The sequence below is a fragment of the Elaeis guineensis genome, chromosome 13 (genome assembly GCF_000442705.2).
Source record: "Elaeis guineensis isolate ETL-2024a chromosome 13, EG11, whole genome shotgun sequence".
NCBI lineage: Eukaryota > Viridiplantae > Streptophyta > Magnoliopsida > Arecales > Arecaceae > Elaeis > Elaeis guineensis.
The window spans coordinates 74681920-74698247 of NC_026005.2; the positions used below are offsets into that span (position 1 = coordinate 74681920).

The window sequence follows — 16328 nt, forward strand, 5'->3', positions numbered from 1 at the left end:
CCCTTACCTAAAAATATGCAAAAAAAAGAAGAATAAAATAGGATCAATATTGCTACATTCTTAAGTTTCTACATGTTATTTTCTGAGCATTTTGCACCCGGTGGAGATTAGTGAAATCCTTTTTAACGAGACATCAAACCTACAACGCTACACTATCTCTATCCAATGCGGTCCATTACTCACCATAGCTAACTTCGACATTCGCGTTTCCAGGATGAATGGTGATGTAAGCTCAGTGCGCACCGGACACGAATCTCAAAACATTTCAACGAAGTTCATGTGCCACCTTCTCCTCTTCAAATCCCAGCCGTGCGACGTGCTCAATTGAAGGAGCGCGCCCTCCTCGGTCCTCGTCCCTCGTCCCCGTGCCAAAAACCACCCTATATAAAATCCCCCGAAAGAAAAATAAACCCCCCTCTCGAACATCAATTCCTCCCCACTCCCCTCTTTCTTCTTGCTTCTTCCGCGAGATTTCAAGAACCGCAGCGATCGAGCGCGCCATGGAGTTCGACGACGGCGAGTGGGTAATCACCGACGGCGCCGACCTCGGCGACCCCGCCATCGCCGGCGACTGGGTGGTCGACAACGGCGACGAGGGCGCCATCGCCGGCGTCTTCTTCCACGTCGTCTCCACTGCCGCCCGCCGCCCCGCCTACGCTCCCTTCGGCAGCCATCCCCGCCACCTCCCCGACCCAGCCCTCTCCTTCCTACCCCCCGCCGTCTCCGTCCGCTCCTCCTCCCATGGCCTCGTCCTCTGCCGCGGCGCCTGGTCCTCCTATTACGTCTGCAACCCCGCCACCGCCCGCTGGACCCCAATCCCCCGCCCTCCCCGCCCCCACCCCTTCCTCTCATCCCCTGCCCTCGTTCTCGTTTCCCGCCCCGATTCCCCTTCCCTCTTCCACCTCGTCTGCCTCCTCGAGTCAGGCACCGGCGGCGCCATCGCCTACCGTTTCGACACCTTCTCCTCCGCCACTGGCCAATGGCGGTCCGACCCGGCGCCCTTCCCCACCGACCCGATCGTCCCGGGCTCCGGCGTCTCGGCCGCCGGCGTGGCCTATTGGCGGACGGCCAAGCCGGCGGTGCTCGCCTACGATCCGGCCACCGGCACCACCCGGATCTTCCCGGCGCCCCCCGGGTGCGGCGGCGACTGGCAGCTCGGGGAGGCCGGCGGCGGGCGGCTATGCTGCGCGCGCGTGACGGACTCCGCCGTGGAGATCTACGCCCTGGGACCGTCGGACCGGTGGAGCCTTCTTGGGCTGTTCGCCGTGGCGGCGGGTGCGGACGACGGGGGGGAGTGGGAGGGCGGGGAGCCGATCTTGTGCCGGGAGGCGCCGCGGCCGCTGAGATTCGAGAGTGCGAATCTTGAGGTGGTGCTGTGGGTGGACGGCCGGGTGGTGGCGGTAGACCTAAGGAGCCGGTGGGTGAGAGAGCTCCGGCTCGACGGGCCGGCGCCTGGGCCGGACGAGCAAGAGTACGTGGCGCACGTCCTGGAGCCCACCTCATGCTGACCGGCGTCATTTACATTTCTCTCTCATTCTCTCCCTCCCTCCGTTTCGTCCCCGGTTCCTCCCTCCCACTTTTCAGGTCTTGGAGCGTAGTTTTTAGTTTAATGTCATTAATCTGATCTTTAAATGAACTACTTCCTGAGAACTTTGGCAATTATTGCTGTGAATCTTGTGCATAATAATAAAAAGATATTTGAGTCATTTTATTGCTAATTCTGCAGTTTATTTCATGTGATATTGAGATAGATGTCATGTGTGTCTTGATTAGCATCCTAATTTTAATAGTAATATCGACTTTATTTTTCTTTAAATTTTAAGTAATTGATGCCTGGACCCACATTTTAATCCACACTTATGGAACCGTAGTTTTGATTCAAAATCAAGGAAATGATCTTTTAACAATAAACGATTTATCATGGAACAAAAGCAAATCCCTGTATCCATATAATAAGTGTGAAATTATCAGATTATAAGAATAAGATTCTGTAACTCCTGCATAATTTGATCTGACCTATTTCCAGAGTATGATTACTTGATTCCTGTAGCAGTCTGTATCGACTACTTAGAATAAGCTCGCCTATTAATTGATTACTTGACCTGTTTTCCCTATGCTCGCCGTTCATATCCCAGAAACATTATGTAATATATTATACATTGTATTTTGCAATGTAAAACGTGAAATAATCTCTAAGAGGAAATCAAGGCAATGGAATTTGTCAATTTCAAAAACACTTGTTGCTGTAGCAGCCCTGATCGAATTGTTAGTCACCTAGCTGTCGGCCTCGTCCAACCTCCATTGCAGCCGACCGTGTGGCATGCATTTTAAGACCAAATTTGTCACTACACTGGAATCTCGTTCAGGAACTGGCTCTCGTAAAGCTGCTGCAAGAAGCTGTAGCAGTAATCTTATTGTGCATTGGGCTATATTGTTTGAATTTTGAATATAAAGATCACAAGAGGTGATGGGCATTCCTCTGGATGGCAGATCTGATGAGAAGAACAAATGACACCACAAAAATTTGTTAGCATACATTCTAAAAAGACTGTTGATGACTGGCTGATTCGACGAAATTGCTCGAGCTGGAAGCTCATTGTTGCTGAAACTACATTATAAGGAGAGCACAAGAAAAGATGAAACCTATAAAGATTCTGAAAAGGGGAAATAAAAAAGCATTTACAGATGGTTATTCAGACAAATGTATGTACGATCTTTGCCCTCTAAGCTCCTAATCCTCAACAGTCTGAATCTCGCCCACCATAATTCGGCTGCTCACAGCATTGAATCCTAGAACTGAAAGAAGGACGCGCCTTCTTTCTTTTCTTCCCTTTTTTTTCTTCCCCACTTCAGCGCATCCATCAAATCCAGTATCCATATTGGCATCGGTGTCCCTGGTTTTTGCAGCACCAGGACCCCAGTGTCAAAGACCATCCCCAGTTTCCTGAGCACTGGTCCGAGCTTGGAAGGCAATCTCGAGCACATCAGATGATAAGAACTCTTTGTAGTTCAGGAGCTTGTCAATGAATTCACAGTTGTGATCCAATGAACCCAGGTTTTCTAAAACCACCTCATCAAAGAGTAAGACTGGGCGTTCGGCTAGCTCTTGATATGGAATCCGCTTAGAGTCCCTGGTCTTCCACTCTCCCACGACTTGACTGATAACCAATTTCGAGTCCCCAACCACTGAGGAGCAATTCAGCCTCTGAAGTTGATTGCTTTAAGCAAAATTCCAAGAAACTTGTATCTAGAGCGCAAAAAAAAAAAAAAAAAAAAAAAAAAAAAAAAAGAGAGAGAGAGAGAGAGAGGAAAGTAGAAATATTGGATATCTGATTTTCGACAAGTTAATATACCCTTTGAACCGGTAAGCCTCACCAATCTTGGAAGTCTATTGCCCTGGAAAAAGAAGAAGAATAACAACTACTTTTGTCTACAAAGATCATTGATTTTCGACTATCTTTTATTTGAACATCAGTCTTTTCTATTGTAGTATTTTTATCCACAAGATCATCGACTTTCAATCGTCATTCATCTTTTTATATCATTTTTTATCATGAGGATCATTGCCCTTCAACTATCTTTTTTTGAGTACCAATATTCTCTTTTATGATATTTTTGTTTATAAAAAAAAATTTAAACTCAATTGGTATATACAGTACATTTTAAGTTTGAAGGATAGTGTTTGCATGATTTTAAGGATCAAATATCAATCTATAGTAATTTTATTGTTAACAAATTTCATAGTATTTTTCTTTTTAGTATTATTTTATATCTTTTTTTGTTAGAATAATTTTATATTATTTATTATTTTTTTAATAAAATATGTATATTAGTCTAAATAATTTCTGAAATATATTAAATGAAATTGAAACACAGATAAAAAAATTTTTTTTCTCTTTTTTTTTTTAAAAAATATTTTAATAGAGATAGAGAGAAAAAAGAGAGTCCAATTTTTTCATTTCTTTTTTTATGCCTGAGATTCATGTGGGGATGGAGACATTTAGGATCGGATCATTACACTATCATTTTTTTTAATTGAAATCAATTTTTTTTTTTTTCATTTCTATTCACATTTCGAGCTGCGGAACGGAGAAATGGACGACAATACTATAATATCAACAAGAAAATTGAATAAAGACTCTCAACCAAATTGGTGCAAATAAGATCAAACCAAATTAAGATCCACTTTATTTTTTTTATCTATTAAAATATTATTTATTGATGATTTTTTATGTGTTATTTTGTCCAATCCACTAGAGCAACTGATTTGTGAAATTCAAAGTAGTGAAAGTTTGATACGTCGCAAGAGCAACAGCTTTCTCACGGTTCAATATTTGGTTTATTCCATTTTCTTTTTATTTTTTAAATATTTTAAAGCTTAGATTTCGATGCATGGGGATTTGCTGGATGCTGTACTTTAGGTCTTTGGGTCATTTGTTTTTCTTTTTTTTTTTCTTGGTAAGAATTTGGGTCATTTGTTCAATTTTTTTTTTAAATTTTTATTTAGGATGAGTTTTGCACTTATTTAATAATTAAATCTCAAAAATTTAAAATTTATCTTTTTATATTTTATTTTTAATATTTTGTGTCATTATTTTTTTAACCCTCCCGGCCACCATGGGGAGTGTTTTTTTTTTGCTTGTTTTACATTTAAAACTTTTCTCTCCTTTTTTTTTTTCATCTTTTTTCTTATTCTACGAATTTTCTTGCTCCGTCCAGCATTGCAGCACATGATAGTCCCAATCATCGAATAAATAAGTAAATAAATAAATAAATTTCGGGAAAAAAGAAAACAACCCAGAGTGAACAAGCGAATAAGAATTAAAAAAATAAAAATAAAAGTGGGGCGGGGTGCTGAAGAGTGATGCCGGCCGAGATCCCCATAGACGACATCGCGAGCGAGCAAAGGAGAGCGAAGAGAAGAAGCAGCCCGCGAAGAGGCGATGGAAGGGAAAGGCCGCGACGTACCGCCGGCTCAGACGAATGCCGCGGCGGCGCCGCCGCCGGTGGTGGCCGAAACCCTAGTCGAAGGGCCTCGTAGGAGAGCCGGCGCTGCCAAGAGGAAAGCGGGCTCCACCGCTTCATCCTCCTCCTCCGCTCCTTCGAAGCGCCACGCCAAGGAGAGGAACCCTATCCATCACCTCCCCCCCGTCCACAACGGCCCCTGCACCCGAGCCCGCCAGACCCCCAACAAGGTCGCCGCCGGCGTTCAGAGGACCACGGAGGCATTGCCAGTGGATTCCGGGGGAAAGGGTGGATCCGCCGCGGGAGATCCAGCCGAGGTGGAGGAGGAGGAGCTGGTCGAGGAGCCACTTGTGGATGCGGACTTCGAATTGGTTCGATCCCGTGGAGCCAATGTCCATGCCGTCCCTGCGCCTGCTGGTGAGCTTCTAAACCAGTATAGAATCTTTCAGATCTGTTTAGGGACACAAGCAGGAGTCTTTGTTTCGGCCGCTTTTGTCCCGGTCCGAAGGGTTTCTGGCCAGTTTGCTAATACTAGGGTTTTGGGAGTGCAGTGCTCCTGCTTCTGTTTTCATTGCGTGAATCTTGTATGTCATATGGTAATTTCGGAGCACTCATAGGATTCATGTAGTTTATTAAACACCATCTTCTTATAGCTTTACGTTGTGCTTGGTGGGAAGCCGATTCTCACTGGTGAATTCTTTCCATTTTTAACAAAAAAAAAAAAAGGAATTTTGAGCTCCCTTGCTGGAAATTTCATATGTTTTCTGTTTCCAATTATAGGATGGTTTTCATGGAAGAGGATCCATCCAGTTGAGAAGCAGATGCTGGCTTCATTTTTCAATGGGAAGTCTGAGAATCGGACACCTGACATATACATGGAGATAAGGAATTACATTATGAAGAAGTTTCATGCTGACCCACAGACACAAGTGGAACTTAAGGATTTGTCTGACTTATCTGTTGGAGATATGGATGCGAGGCAAGAAGTTATGGAGTTCTTGGATCACTGGGGTTTGATTAATTTTCATCCTTTCCCACCAACCAAACCTGATGTGGCCAACTCTGATGCTGATAGTGGAGCTAAAACACCATCCTTGGTTGATAAACTGTATCAATTTGAGACAGTTAACTCATTCGCCCGCTATGTTCCCAAGAAGACAGAACTGTCTGTACCCGCTGCAACACCTTGGTTGCTTCGTGAATCTTCCCTAGCTGATGATTTGGTTAGGCCTGTTGGACCTTCAGTTGAGTACCATTGCAACTCTTGTTCAGGTGATTGCTCCCGCAAGCGCTACCATTGCCAGAAACAGGTTTGTCGGTTCCTTAATACTGATGGCTTATGTGATTTTGTAGCATTTAAGTTACTATACAATAATATTGTGCTTAATTTTAAGACCATGACATCATGTGAAACATACTGCATATAGAATACTTGTACCATATTCTCTATAGATTCTCATGGATGACTTACTTGTACAATATTCTCTGTAGATTCTCATGGATGATACAGTTGTTTTCATGACATGCTGAAGCTTGTACGAGATAGTTTTTTTAGAAATTAAAAATTGCCATCTGTCATGCATTTTATATCTGAATTCAGAGTGTCATGGGTAGATTGATTACTCGTGACTAAGGGTATTGATACTGGTAATGAAACTTAGTCAAGTAAACCTGCATATTAGATGTTTTTATGCTCAACTGGAAGCATAATATAGGTTGACTTACCAGCTTATTGCCCTTCACTAATCACATGTAACCATGTATTGTTTTCTGATGTTGTCTCTAGTTTATGGAGACATAAACAAAGATAACATGGATGTAACTTATTATTTCTTTCACATGTATTGTTACTTTATGGAGTACTTCATATGTGTTGCCTTCTGTACAGGTTTCAATGTTTTACAATAGCCTTTACATGTAGTCTCAAACTTTTGAAACAATGGGAACTATAAGTGATAACAATTCACTCTTAGCCATTTGGAGGTGTGGATACATGTTCATTTTGGGACAAAATCATCCCCATAAAATGAATACTCTCTAAAGTTTTAACATCCAACCTTTATTAATCAACTCCCTGGTTTATATATAAGTAATTATTACACATAGTGATCGCTCTCCATGTGTCTTTAGTTTTGGATATTGTATATCCCTTCTAATTTACTTTCTGCTGTAAAATTGTTGAACACATCTATCACCTTGTTGGTACCACTAGTTTGCAAGGACCACCATAAAAGATCGTGAGTGGAGTGTTTTTTCTTGGTTGAGGAATTGTTCTTCTTCTTTAGCTTTGATGAAGTAATCTTTTGCATCAAGGTTTAGTGAAGCCTTATGGAATCTTAGTAACGCTTATATCCTTTTAGAAGCAACAATGAAGCCTAATGGGGACCTTGAGAGGAAGGTCCCTTAAAATACTGTTGATGTTTGGGCTAGAGCTTCCTTTTCATCAAGTTCCCCTACTAAAATCTTTGAATCTGCCTTTTATGGATTATTATCTTAATCAAATCTAGCAGCTTGCCCTTGAAAACTTTGTATGTTGGATTTGGACTAGCTTCTTTTGTCAAGTCTCTATGAGTGTATGATCTTCATGATTCACACCCTCAGAAAAGATTTTCAAACAACCCACGCCTTGTACAATTGGCATGAAGGAGTGCTACTATGTTGTGGGACCCTTGTCGATATGAGGAGAAGTTTCTCATTTCAAGTCTCACTCCTCCTTGGTTGTCGATATGTTGGAGCCTATATTGGCTGAGCGGTTGGGGGCTGTCATCCTCCTTCCTTATGCCCCATTTTATCTTATCCCCTGTTATATCTCTACTCTATTCATAGAGCTTATATATTGGATTTTGAGGTGAAGAAAAAATTCATTGCCTTCTTTCTTTTGTTTTTTGATTTTTTATGGGTTTGTGGGGGTGGAGGGGGTTGGTTTCTAGAAGTTGCATATGATGAAGAATTATAAGAAATATTGGTTGTATAGCATGTTCAAGCAGGCATTATAATCCTTTGGTCTAATATTTGTGATTGGGTAATTCATAGATCACCAATTATTTTTCCCCTTCCTGTTGATCAAAATCCTAGTCTACTAGTGCTTAAAAGAATAGAGGGAGAGATTGGGTGCAGTTTGCTTGGCATTCTTGTTCAATTTACCTTTTTAGCTTCACACTATAAGGATAGCTATCTCCTAGGGATGGCAGCCAGGCAGGCTTTTTTAAGTACCAACCCATCCCGAACCTTAATAGGACCCATTTAGCAAAATTCTATAGGGTTTGAGATGGGTTTGGGATTGGAAATTTAAACCCCTTAGGGTTTGGGATTTGATCCTCAAGTAACAATTACATGTCATTCATAAATTTTGAATTCACCAAATTGTAAAGCAATAATTTCTCGGCTTTTCAAGGAATTTGATTTCATCCATTCTCTTGAGGGAATCCTTATTGTGCAAGTGACTGCTATGGACTTGTGAATAGGGCAGGATGGTAATCTTGTGCAATATATGATGGTAACTGAGATGCTGGGAGAGGTAACAAGGGCATGCGTTGGTTAAAGAAGGTACTTTGAGATGTAATTTATACCTTTTCCCCTTTTTTTTTTTCTTTTTTTGTTTTTTTTTTGGGGGGGGGGATAGAGTTATTATTTAACTTGTTGGCTGAGCATAACCAAACCATGCTCTTGCACTTAATCATTCTAGCCAGCTCCTTCCTCCAAAATTTGTTTAAAGATGTAAGGGACAAAAGGTAAGGAGACAACATGTAGGTCCCTTGTTATATCGCAACAAATGACCTCAAAGAAGGTCATAGAAGTGTTATTCTAGCTTCTAGGGCCTATTGTTTGTTCCCCTGGTGTCCTTTCCTCAAAGCAACTCATAGAAGTGTTGTTCTAACTTTTATAGGGCCTATTGTTCTTTCCCTTGGTCTTTTCTACCTCATTGGAAAGCGATCGAGTTGATCTGCATGGGCAAGCTAAACTTATTTAGGAGAATAGACTTGAATGCATGTGGACTATATAACAGTTGTTTAACTTTCTTGGCAAGATTATAAGCAATCTACTGTTGGTGCATGGTTTGGTTGCATTCCTCTACATGGCCCCTTTTCTCCCTTCCCTCTACCAAAATTTCAATATCTAAACTATATTGTACTGTCTCAACCCCATATCAACCTGCAGGAATATAGAGGTACGTTCCAGTTTGGCAAGTTATGAGCAGATATGGGGTATGTCTCACCTTTCATGCCTGTAAGACTGGTTACTTCATTCTTCACTCCTAGTTCCCTATAGGTGAATGACCAAAAGTAAGGGGTGACCTACAAAAGTTAATATGAAGAGACCAAAGAGTTCTTCTCTCTCTCTCTCTCTCTCTCTCTCTCTCACACACACACACACACACAGAGTCTGCATTTGGGAAACTTGTCATTATTTATCAATGTTTCTGGTGATGTCATAAATAAAGAGTGGAATTATCAACTTATGTAAATCCCCCAATTTTGTCTTATCTTGAAAGGTTTAAAAGTAGAGATTGTAGGGAAAAAGGATGACCAAGATTAAGCTAGTAGATTCCAACTATTTCTGCTTCCCTCCCAATCTTAACTTCTTGATTGAAATGAAAGAGGCACAATTGTTGTGTCTGTGGAGCGTCTCTTTATTGCTGTTGTCACTGCCAAGTCTTCTTTTATCATTGCTGATGCATCCATAACATGCTTTGCTGTGGTGCTGCCAATGACTCATTGTCTAGTTTTATAGCAGTTAAGCTGTTGATTCAGATTTTGTGCTTACTGCTGATGTTTTAGATTTCAAAAGAAAAGGAAATGAGGAGGTGGCTAGAAGGGGACAGTAAAAGTGGGAAATATATAAGAAACAAGTTTGGGAACAAACTAGTCTACTTGGGAGATTTTCGTGTTGTTATGCTTGGCTGTGGGTAGGAGTTTCTTTCTAAATAATGCCAAATGTCGTCACTATTGATACAACCGATTTACCTTGGCTCCTGGCAAAGCCACAGTTTCCAATTGACACTCATGTCCTTGGTCTTGCTTGAGTCATTCTATTTTTACAATGTCTATTTCACCAGGTGAAGTATTTATATTGCAGTAGTTGTAAAATCTGGATCCAACTTAGTCAAATGGATGATTTTGTGGAGGCTAATAATTCCAAATATCTAGAGCTAAATTAAATATGAGGGTCTCTTCAGATTCGGCAATCAAGGACACTAAAAGTTAGAAGCTCGATCGGTTCACATGCCTTTGGTGCTAGAAATTGGACCACATGGGTTAAGTATGTCATCTTGGGAACTTAAGTTGACTAAAGAGGATAAAGGTTGAGTTAATGTGTAGCTTAAGGGGGGGCAATGTTGTTAAAAGAGAGGCTAGGAGGGTGCAAGGCCTTTGGCTTTTTTTTTTTTTTTTGATGTCTTGCGATCATGGTGAGACTCTCTGATGTTGTGAAAGACAAGTCAGATACTTTGTCAAACTTTTATAGTGGGTTAGGCTGAAGAGAATAATATCCATTTGCAGGGTGATGCTGCATCATCAAAATCTGAGTTCTGCTATTAGACTCCGAGATCAATTTTAATAATGAGTTTTTGTTGTATATTTCGTGTGGACTACTTGAACAATCAGCTTGTGAGGTTAGTTGAAATACTGCATTGTTGAACAAGGTATAATTGTTTGGGAATGTGATATATTTTTTTTTTTTTTTGGCAAGCTTTTACTTCCTCTGGACTGTTTAAAATATTTTAGATATTGTAAATAATAATACTAAATATATAATACTCCTTTTTCAAGGCACAGATTTTTCAAATGAAAGAGTGTTAATATTAGCCTGGTCTTAAAAAGATAATGCAATAGTTGGGATTCCTTTCGTATGACTCACTCATTAATAGCTCTACTCTAAAGTTATGCTGATTATCATTTTGGTTCCACAGGCAGATTTCGATTTATGCACTGATTGCTACAATGATGGGAAATTTGGTTCAGGCATGGCACCAACTGATTTCATTCTTATGGATTCTGCGGAGGTTGCTGGTGCTAGTGGTGGGAGTTGGACAGATCAGGAAACCCTGCTTCTTCTAGAAGCCTTAGAACTTTTTGGGGAAAACTGGAATGAGATTGCTGAACATGTTGCCACGAAAACCAAGCTCAATGCATCTTGCACTTTCTTCAAATGCCTATCGAGGATTCTTTTTTGGAAGGTGAAGATGATTCTAAAAACAATATCCAGGAAAATAGGGACCCTGCTTCAGCAGATAAAGAATTGGGTCCTGTAAATGTTCCCGAACCAATGCAAGTTGAAAATGCTGAAGCAAAAGTAGAACCAGCTGCGGTAAATGTTCCTGGCACAGCGGATGCTGAAAATACAGATGCAAAAAAAGAATCAACTGCTGCTCATGTTTCCAGAACAACAGAAGCTGAGAATGCAGTAATTAAAGAGGAATCGGCTGCCATAGATGATCTTCAAACAAAGGAAGTTGAAAATGCAGGTGATGCCGATCAAGCTATAACTTCTGCAACTGATGCTACGGAGGAAAAAAGTACTGTTGATGTTGAGATTTCTCATGAAACTGATGTCAGCATTGCTATTGATGCATTGAAGACAGCATTTCATGCTGTTGGTTACTTTCCTGAAGGAGAAGGGTTAGGTTCATTTGCGGAAGCAGGAAACCCAGTCATGGCCTTGGTAAGTACACATAAAAAACTTTGAAAATAATTTGGCTTTTTTTCTTTGTTTGTGGATGCTAAACATGGTTCAATGTTCCCTTTGCAGGCCGCATTCTTAGTAGGTCTGGTGGAACGTGATGTTGCTACAACCTCATGCCGCAGTTCCTTGAAAGCCATGTCAGAGGAGTCTCCTGGCATCCAGCTTGCCACAAGGCATTGTTTTATTCTTGAAGATCCACCAAATGATGTAAAGGATCCGCCAAATGATGGAAAGGATCCACCAGCGTGTGTAAGGTTTGTGAACTAGCCATATGCAATAGTATCCTACTGTAATATTGTGATAGTTCGTATGCTTGTCATGATAAATAAAATGTAAAATGTAGTGCTGTTGCTGACATGGGTCATGAGGAGTCTCATAAAGACGTGAGCCAACACCAAATTTGGAAGGCACCGATAAATCGAACGACTGCACTGACAAGAATCAGGAGAATGCTGTTTCTCTAGAGAATGAAAAGAACTTGTCCACTGCATCACAAGATTGCACACAGAAACAACCTGATGCAAATGAATCATGCGATGCAGAGTTCCCATCAGAGAAAGCACCTAACACCATTAAGGATTCTGTTGATCAGGCTTCACCAGGGGAGCAGATTATGTCAAGTGCTCCAAAGGATGCGAGTGATTCTGCTTTGCCTGTAGTCTCTTCACCAAGTAATACAAAAGAACCAGGAGATTTAGCTTCACCAGGAGAAAAGGCACAATTGCAGAGAAGAAAAAAGATGATGTAAAATCTTCAGAGGACAAACCTAGTATTATGAAGGAGACAGGTGACCTAGCTTCGCCAGACAAGGTCGAACAACATTCAGATACATTGAAGGCTTCAGATACAAAGGCTATTTCAGCTGGTCTGGAAGAACAGGGGCCGCAGCAAACAACTGGAAACGGTTCAGCAGTTGAAATTGGGGAGAAAACAGGTATGATGTTGAAGTTCTCTGATAGGTTTCATATCGTGAACCATTTTGTGCCTATATTGAAGACTCTCCAAGGATATCTCTTCCTGAAATCTACAGAGACATCATGGTAGAAAGAAATATACCTGAAAATCTATGTCGTAATTATAGAAATAAAATGTCTAAAGTCTAAACAACTCATTAACCTTCAACTAAGCCTTAGTCCCCTACTAGTTGAGATTGGCTAGAAATACTTATCTGTAATAATATCTTCGTTCAATAGACTGATTCCTTTGTATTAACGTTTCTGATAGTTTTTATATAGCATTTCTTAGTGACGATATTTTACAAGTTTCTGACTGACAGTTTTTGAGTCCTGCTTCCTTGATTCCCACTGCCAAACAATCTCAGAACTTAATTCTGAGAATTACTGATGTGCACTTTAAAGTCCCATGCATAAACCTAGGAAGTCTATTTAATCTGGGTGTCATGCATGGCCGATCATGAAGCTTAAAGTGCTCTTTCATATGGAAATTGATAAATTCTATCATTCCTTTTATGTGGTCCACCAAGATCCCTCTCATTTGTGGAGATCTCGACCATCAATCTTCATTTATGAAATGGTTGTTGCATTGTTACCAAAAAAAAAAAGTAGTTATTGCATTATACCTACGCATCCTCTATTATCTGAGATCGAAATCCTCCAAACCAACAAATCAACTCTCATTGTCTCACCCTGTACCTTTGCTCTCACATGGCTGTTTTCTACAGTTTGTTTTCTTTCTTTTCTCCCCCTCCAGAGACATGTGGGAAATGCCAGCATTTGGATTTGAACCGAAGATATTTTCCAACAATATTGGGATGCCAACCAGCTGATTTGGATCCCATTTGCCAGGTGGCAACTGCACCCTCTGGCACTCGTGGCATACTGTCTCTCCTTGTAGCTTTTCTGCTCTCTATGACTAGGTGATTCTGCATTCTTGCTTTCCTAGTTTCTTCTGTTATTGATTGGGACCTTTGTATATCTCATTTGAGTTTGGCCTGACTACAAATATGAGATATGCAGTGTCTACAGATAGAAATGTGATACTTGAACGTGTTATGTTTCAGTTGGCTCAGTAACATGCAGATAAGTAGTAAAACATACTTACTAGTTCTTCTTCTTCTTCTTCGCATGAATATTAGGGACTTGCTGTAATTTGTTTATCTTTTTTTAAATGATTCAGTCTGGCATTTTGTAAAATTACTTTCTTTTCTCTGTATTGCTTTGGCTTATCAGCTGTATCCCTTGTCTTGATGTTGGACTGTTGTTTTGTCTGACAGTTCGAATGGCTTGTAATGCACAACCTTACATAGTATAATGACTATGACCAAATGGTAACCAAATTATGGGACAGTTGCAGTTGCTTCTGCAATCATAACCAACTTTGTTCCTTGGTCCCAGGTCATTGGTACAAACATACCAATGACTTTACCAACCAAGCCGGTTGGCACCCTCGATAAAATGATGGTGTATTGTTTTGTCTTTTTAATTTTTTCATTATCTCTTCCTTGTTTTTTTCAAAATTTTTTTTATTAGTTTTATATTAAAAGAGGATGGGAGGAAGCCTAGCCATGATCAGGTGATGGAAGTATTCAAAACCTGGTCTTTGGTATCAACGTTCCAGTAACTTTGCCAGCTATGCCAATCGGCACCCTCCATAAAATGACTGGTTTCTTTTTTGCATTGCCTATTCCTCTTTTTCCTATTTTTTGCTTTCGAAAAATTTTTGCTAGTTTTATATAAGTAGAGGCATTTTCCTTTATACTTATAACCTATTTAGCTACTTAATGTAATTTTCATTTATTTTCATATAAGATATCTAGGGAATGACAATCTACTAATTTGCCTGGCCAAGGTCAGGTGATGGCCTGATTTGGACCCAAGTTGTTGGTATCAATATCCCAGTGAGTTTATCAGCTGAGCAAGCTGTCACCCTCTGGAAAATGGTTAGTATATATATTTTTTTAATTTTACGTTATCTCTTTTTTTCTTTTTTTTTCCTTTTCAAAAAATTCTTTTTTGCTAGTTTTTATGAGTAGCGGCATTTCCATTTATACTTTTAACCTTTTTAGCTGCTTAAGTAAAGTTTAAGTTATTTTCATATTAGATGTTAGGGGAATGACCGATCTATTTATTTGCTCATAGCTCAGCTCTGTTTTACCCACAGTCCACTTGACGGCCTGATCTTCGATCAACACTAACAACCAATTTCAAGTATCTTGCATATTTTCATGAGCTACACTAGCTTTAGGCTTGTGAAATTCCCTCATTGAGCTAGCCTTCTCTAGTCACTAATCAGTTTAAGACATCAATTATGCCTCTGCATTGCTTCGCATCATGATTTCAGGTTGCCATTTGCAAATGATTTAATGAGTTATGGGGAAATTTAGCATCCAATTCTAGCGTGACATCTCTTGAAATTTGATTTTGTTTCCTTGCATCTTACAGATGAGAGTAATAAAAAGGAATCTCCGAGCAATGATGAGAAGAATTGTGACTCAACTGCAACAAATGATGATCATAACATAGACAGGTTAAAACGTGCTGCTGTTACAGCACTCTCAGCTGCAGCTGTGAAAGCTAGGCTTCTTGCCAAGCTGGAGGAAGACCATATTCGGCAGCTCGTCTCGCTGGTTATTGAGAAGCAGGTATTGGATGAGATCATGGATATGGAGATTCACACATCTTCAGGGAGGTTTAATTATTGGTTTTTTGGGTTTTTGATGAATTATAGACAAGATAATGTCAGATTTGATCATGAAGCTATCATGTTTCATTTTGTGACAAATTGCTAGAGTGATGTCACTGCTAAGTTTGGACTTGCATCTTCTGCAGTTGCAAAAGTTGGAGGCTAAATTGACACTATTCACGGACATTGAAAGCGTCATCATGAGGGTGAGGGAACAAACTGACAGAGCAAGACAGAGACTTCTCCATGAGCGTTCTCAAATAATTGCAGCTCGACTGGGCCGGCCGACATCCTCGTTTAGAGCAAATCCACCTAACCTACCTACAAGCAGAATTGCAATGGGCTATGGTACTACTGGTCCAAGGCCACTTAACATGGCTGCTCAAAAACCTCCACCTATGAGAAGGCCGTGAGGTTTGGTCATCAAGATGTTCCTTTCATGATACCATCTGTTGGGTCTTTTTTTAAGCACATTCAGAAGCATTGGGATTTTTTGGTGTTCCTCTTGCAAATGTAGCATACTGCTCCCTGCAGCAATTTTACATTGTAAGTAATCCTCTCCCCCAAATGTTTGAACAGCTAATTTTTTGGTTTAAAACTGACAATTTTATGATCCTCAGAATTTTCAGGTTCTGGCATCATCAATATATGATGGCTAATTGGTGCTGAGGTGGTATTCTTCTGCTTTTGCGAGCTTTAACATATCCTGTACTCTTTGGAGGATGCCTACTTTATTTTGCCGAGGCACTCCTCGTATCCTGTACTCATATCCTGTACACTTTATCTTGTATACAGCGCATGTTCATCCAATTCTTTGTGCGTTCACCTGAAGAAATGAAAGTCTCATATGTGCTGTTGTTATCCAACTTCCTATATGTAAGCATCTGTTTACTAGTGGAAACTCGTTGGAAGGACTCGGTGCAAGTGAATGTTGGAAAATAATGAATGTTTAAAGTCCATGTCTAGGGCCTGATAACTGCCTTTCCATAATTGTTGGCTGTGCAATTTTGGTTGTTAGATACATGGCTAAGCGAGAATTT

At 40.5% G+C, this 16328-nt stretch overlaps 2 protein-coding genes across 2 annotated transcripts; both read left to right on the forward strand.

Moving 5' to 3' along the window:
- The first annotated feature begins 407 nt into the window (after window positions 1–407).
- On the forward strand, window positions 408–1677 carry LOC105055967 (uncharacterized). The gene has a single exon (XM_073247944.1). It carries the CDS (start codon window positions 501–503, stop codon window positions 1506–1508), a length of 1008 nt encoding a protein of 335 aa, XP_073104045.1. The 5' UTR covers window positions 408–500; the 3' UTR covers window positions 1509–1677.
- Window positions 1678–4823: 3146 nt separating this feature from the next.
- Window positions 4824–16278, forward strand: LOC105055948 (SWI/SNF complex subunit SWI3D). Its single transcript, XM_010937989.4, is given in 11 exon segments — window positions 4824–5382; window positions 5746–6275; window positions 10874–11084; window positions 11087–11625; window positions 11713–11900; window positions 11990–12033; window positions 12036–12365; window positions 12368–12580; window positions 15048–15247; window positions 15435–15834; window positions 15909–16278. Coding segments are annotated over 10 exon segments (2961 nt in total). The 5' UTR covers window positions 4824–4943; the 3' UTR covers window positions 15702–15834; window positions 15909–16278.
- Window positions 16279–16328: the final 50 nt, after the last annotated feature.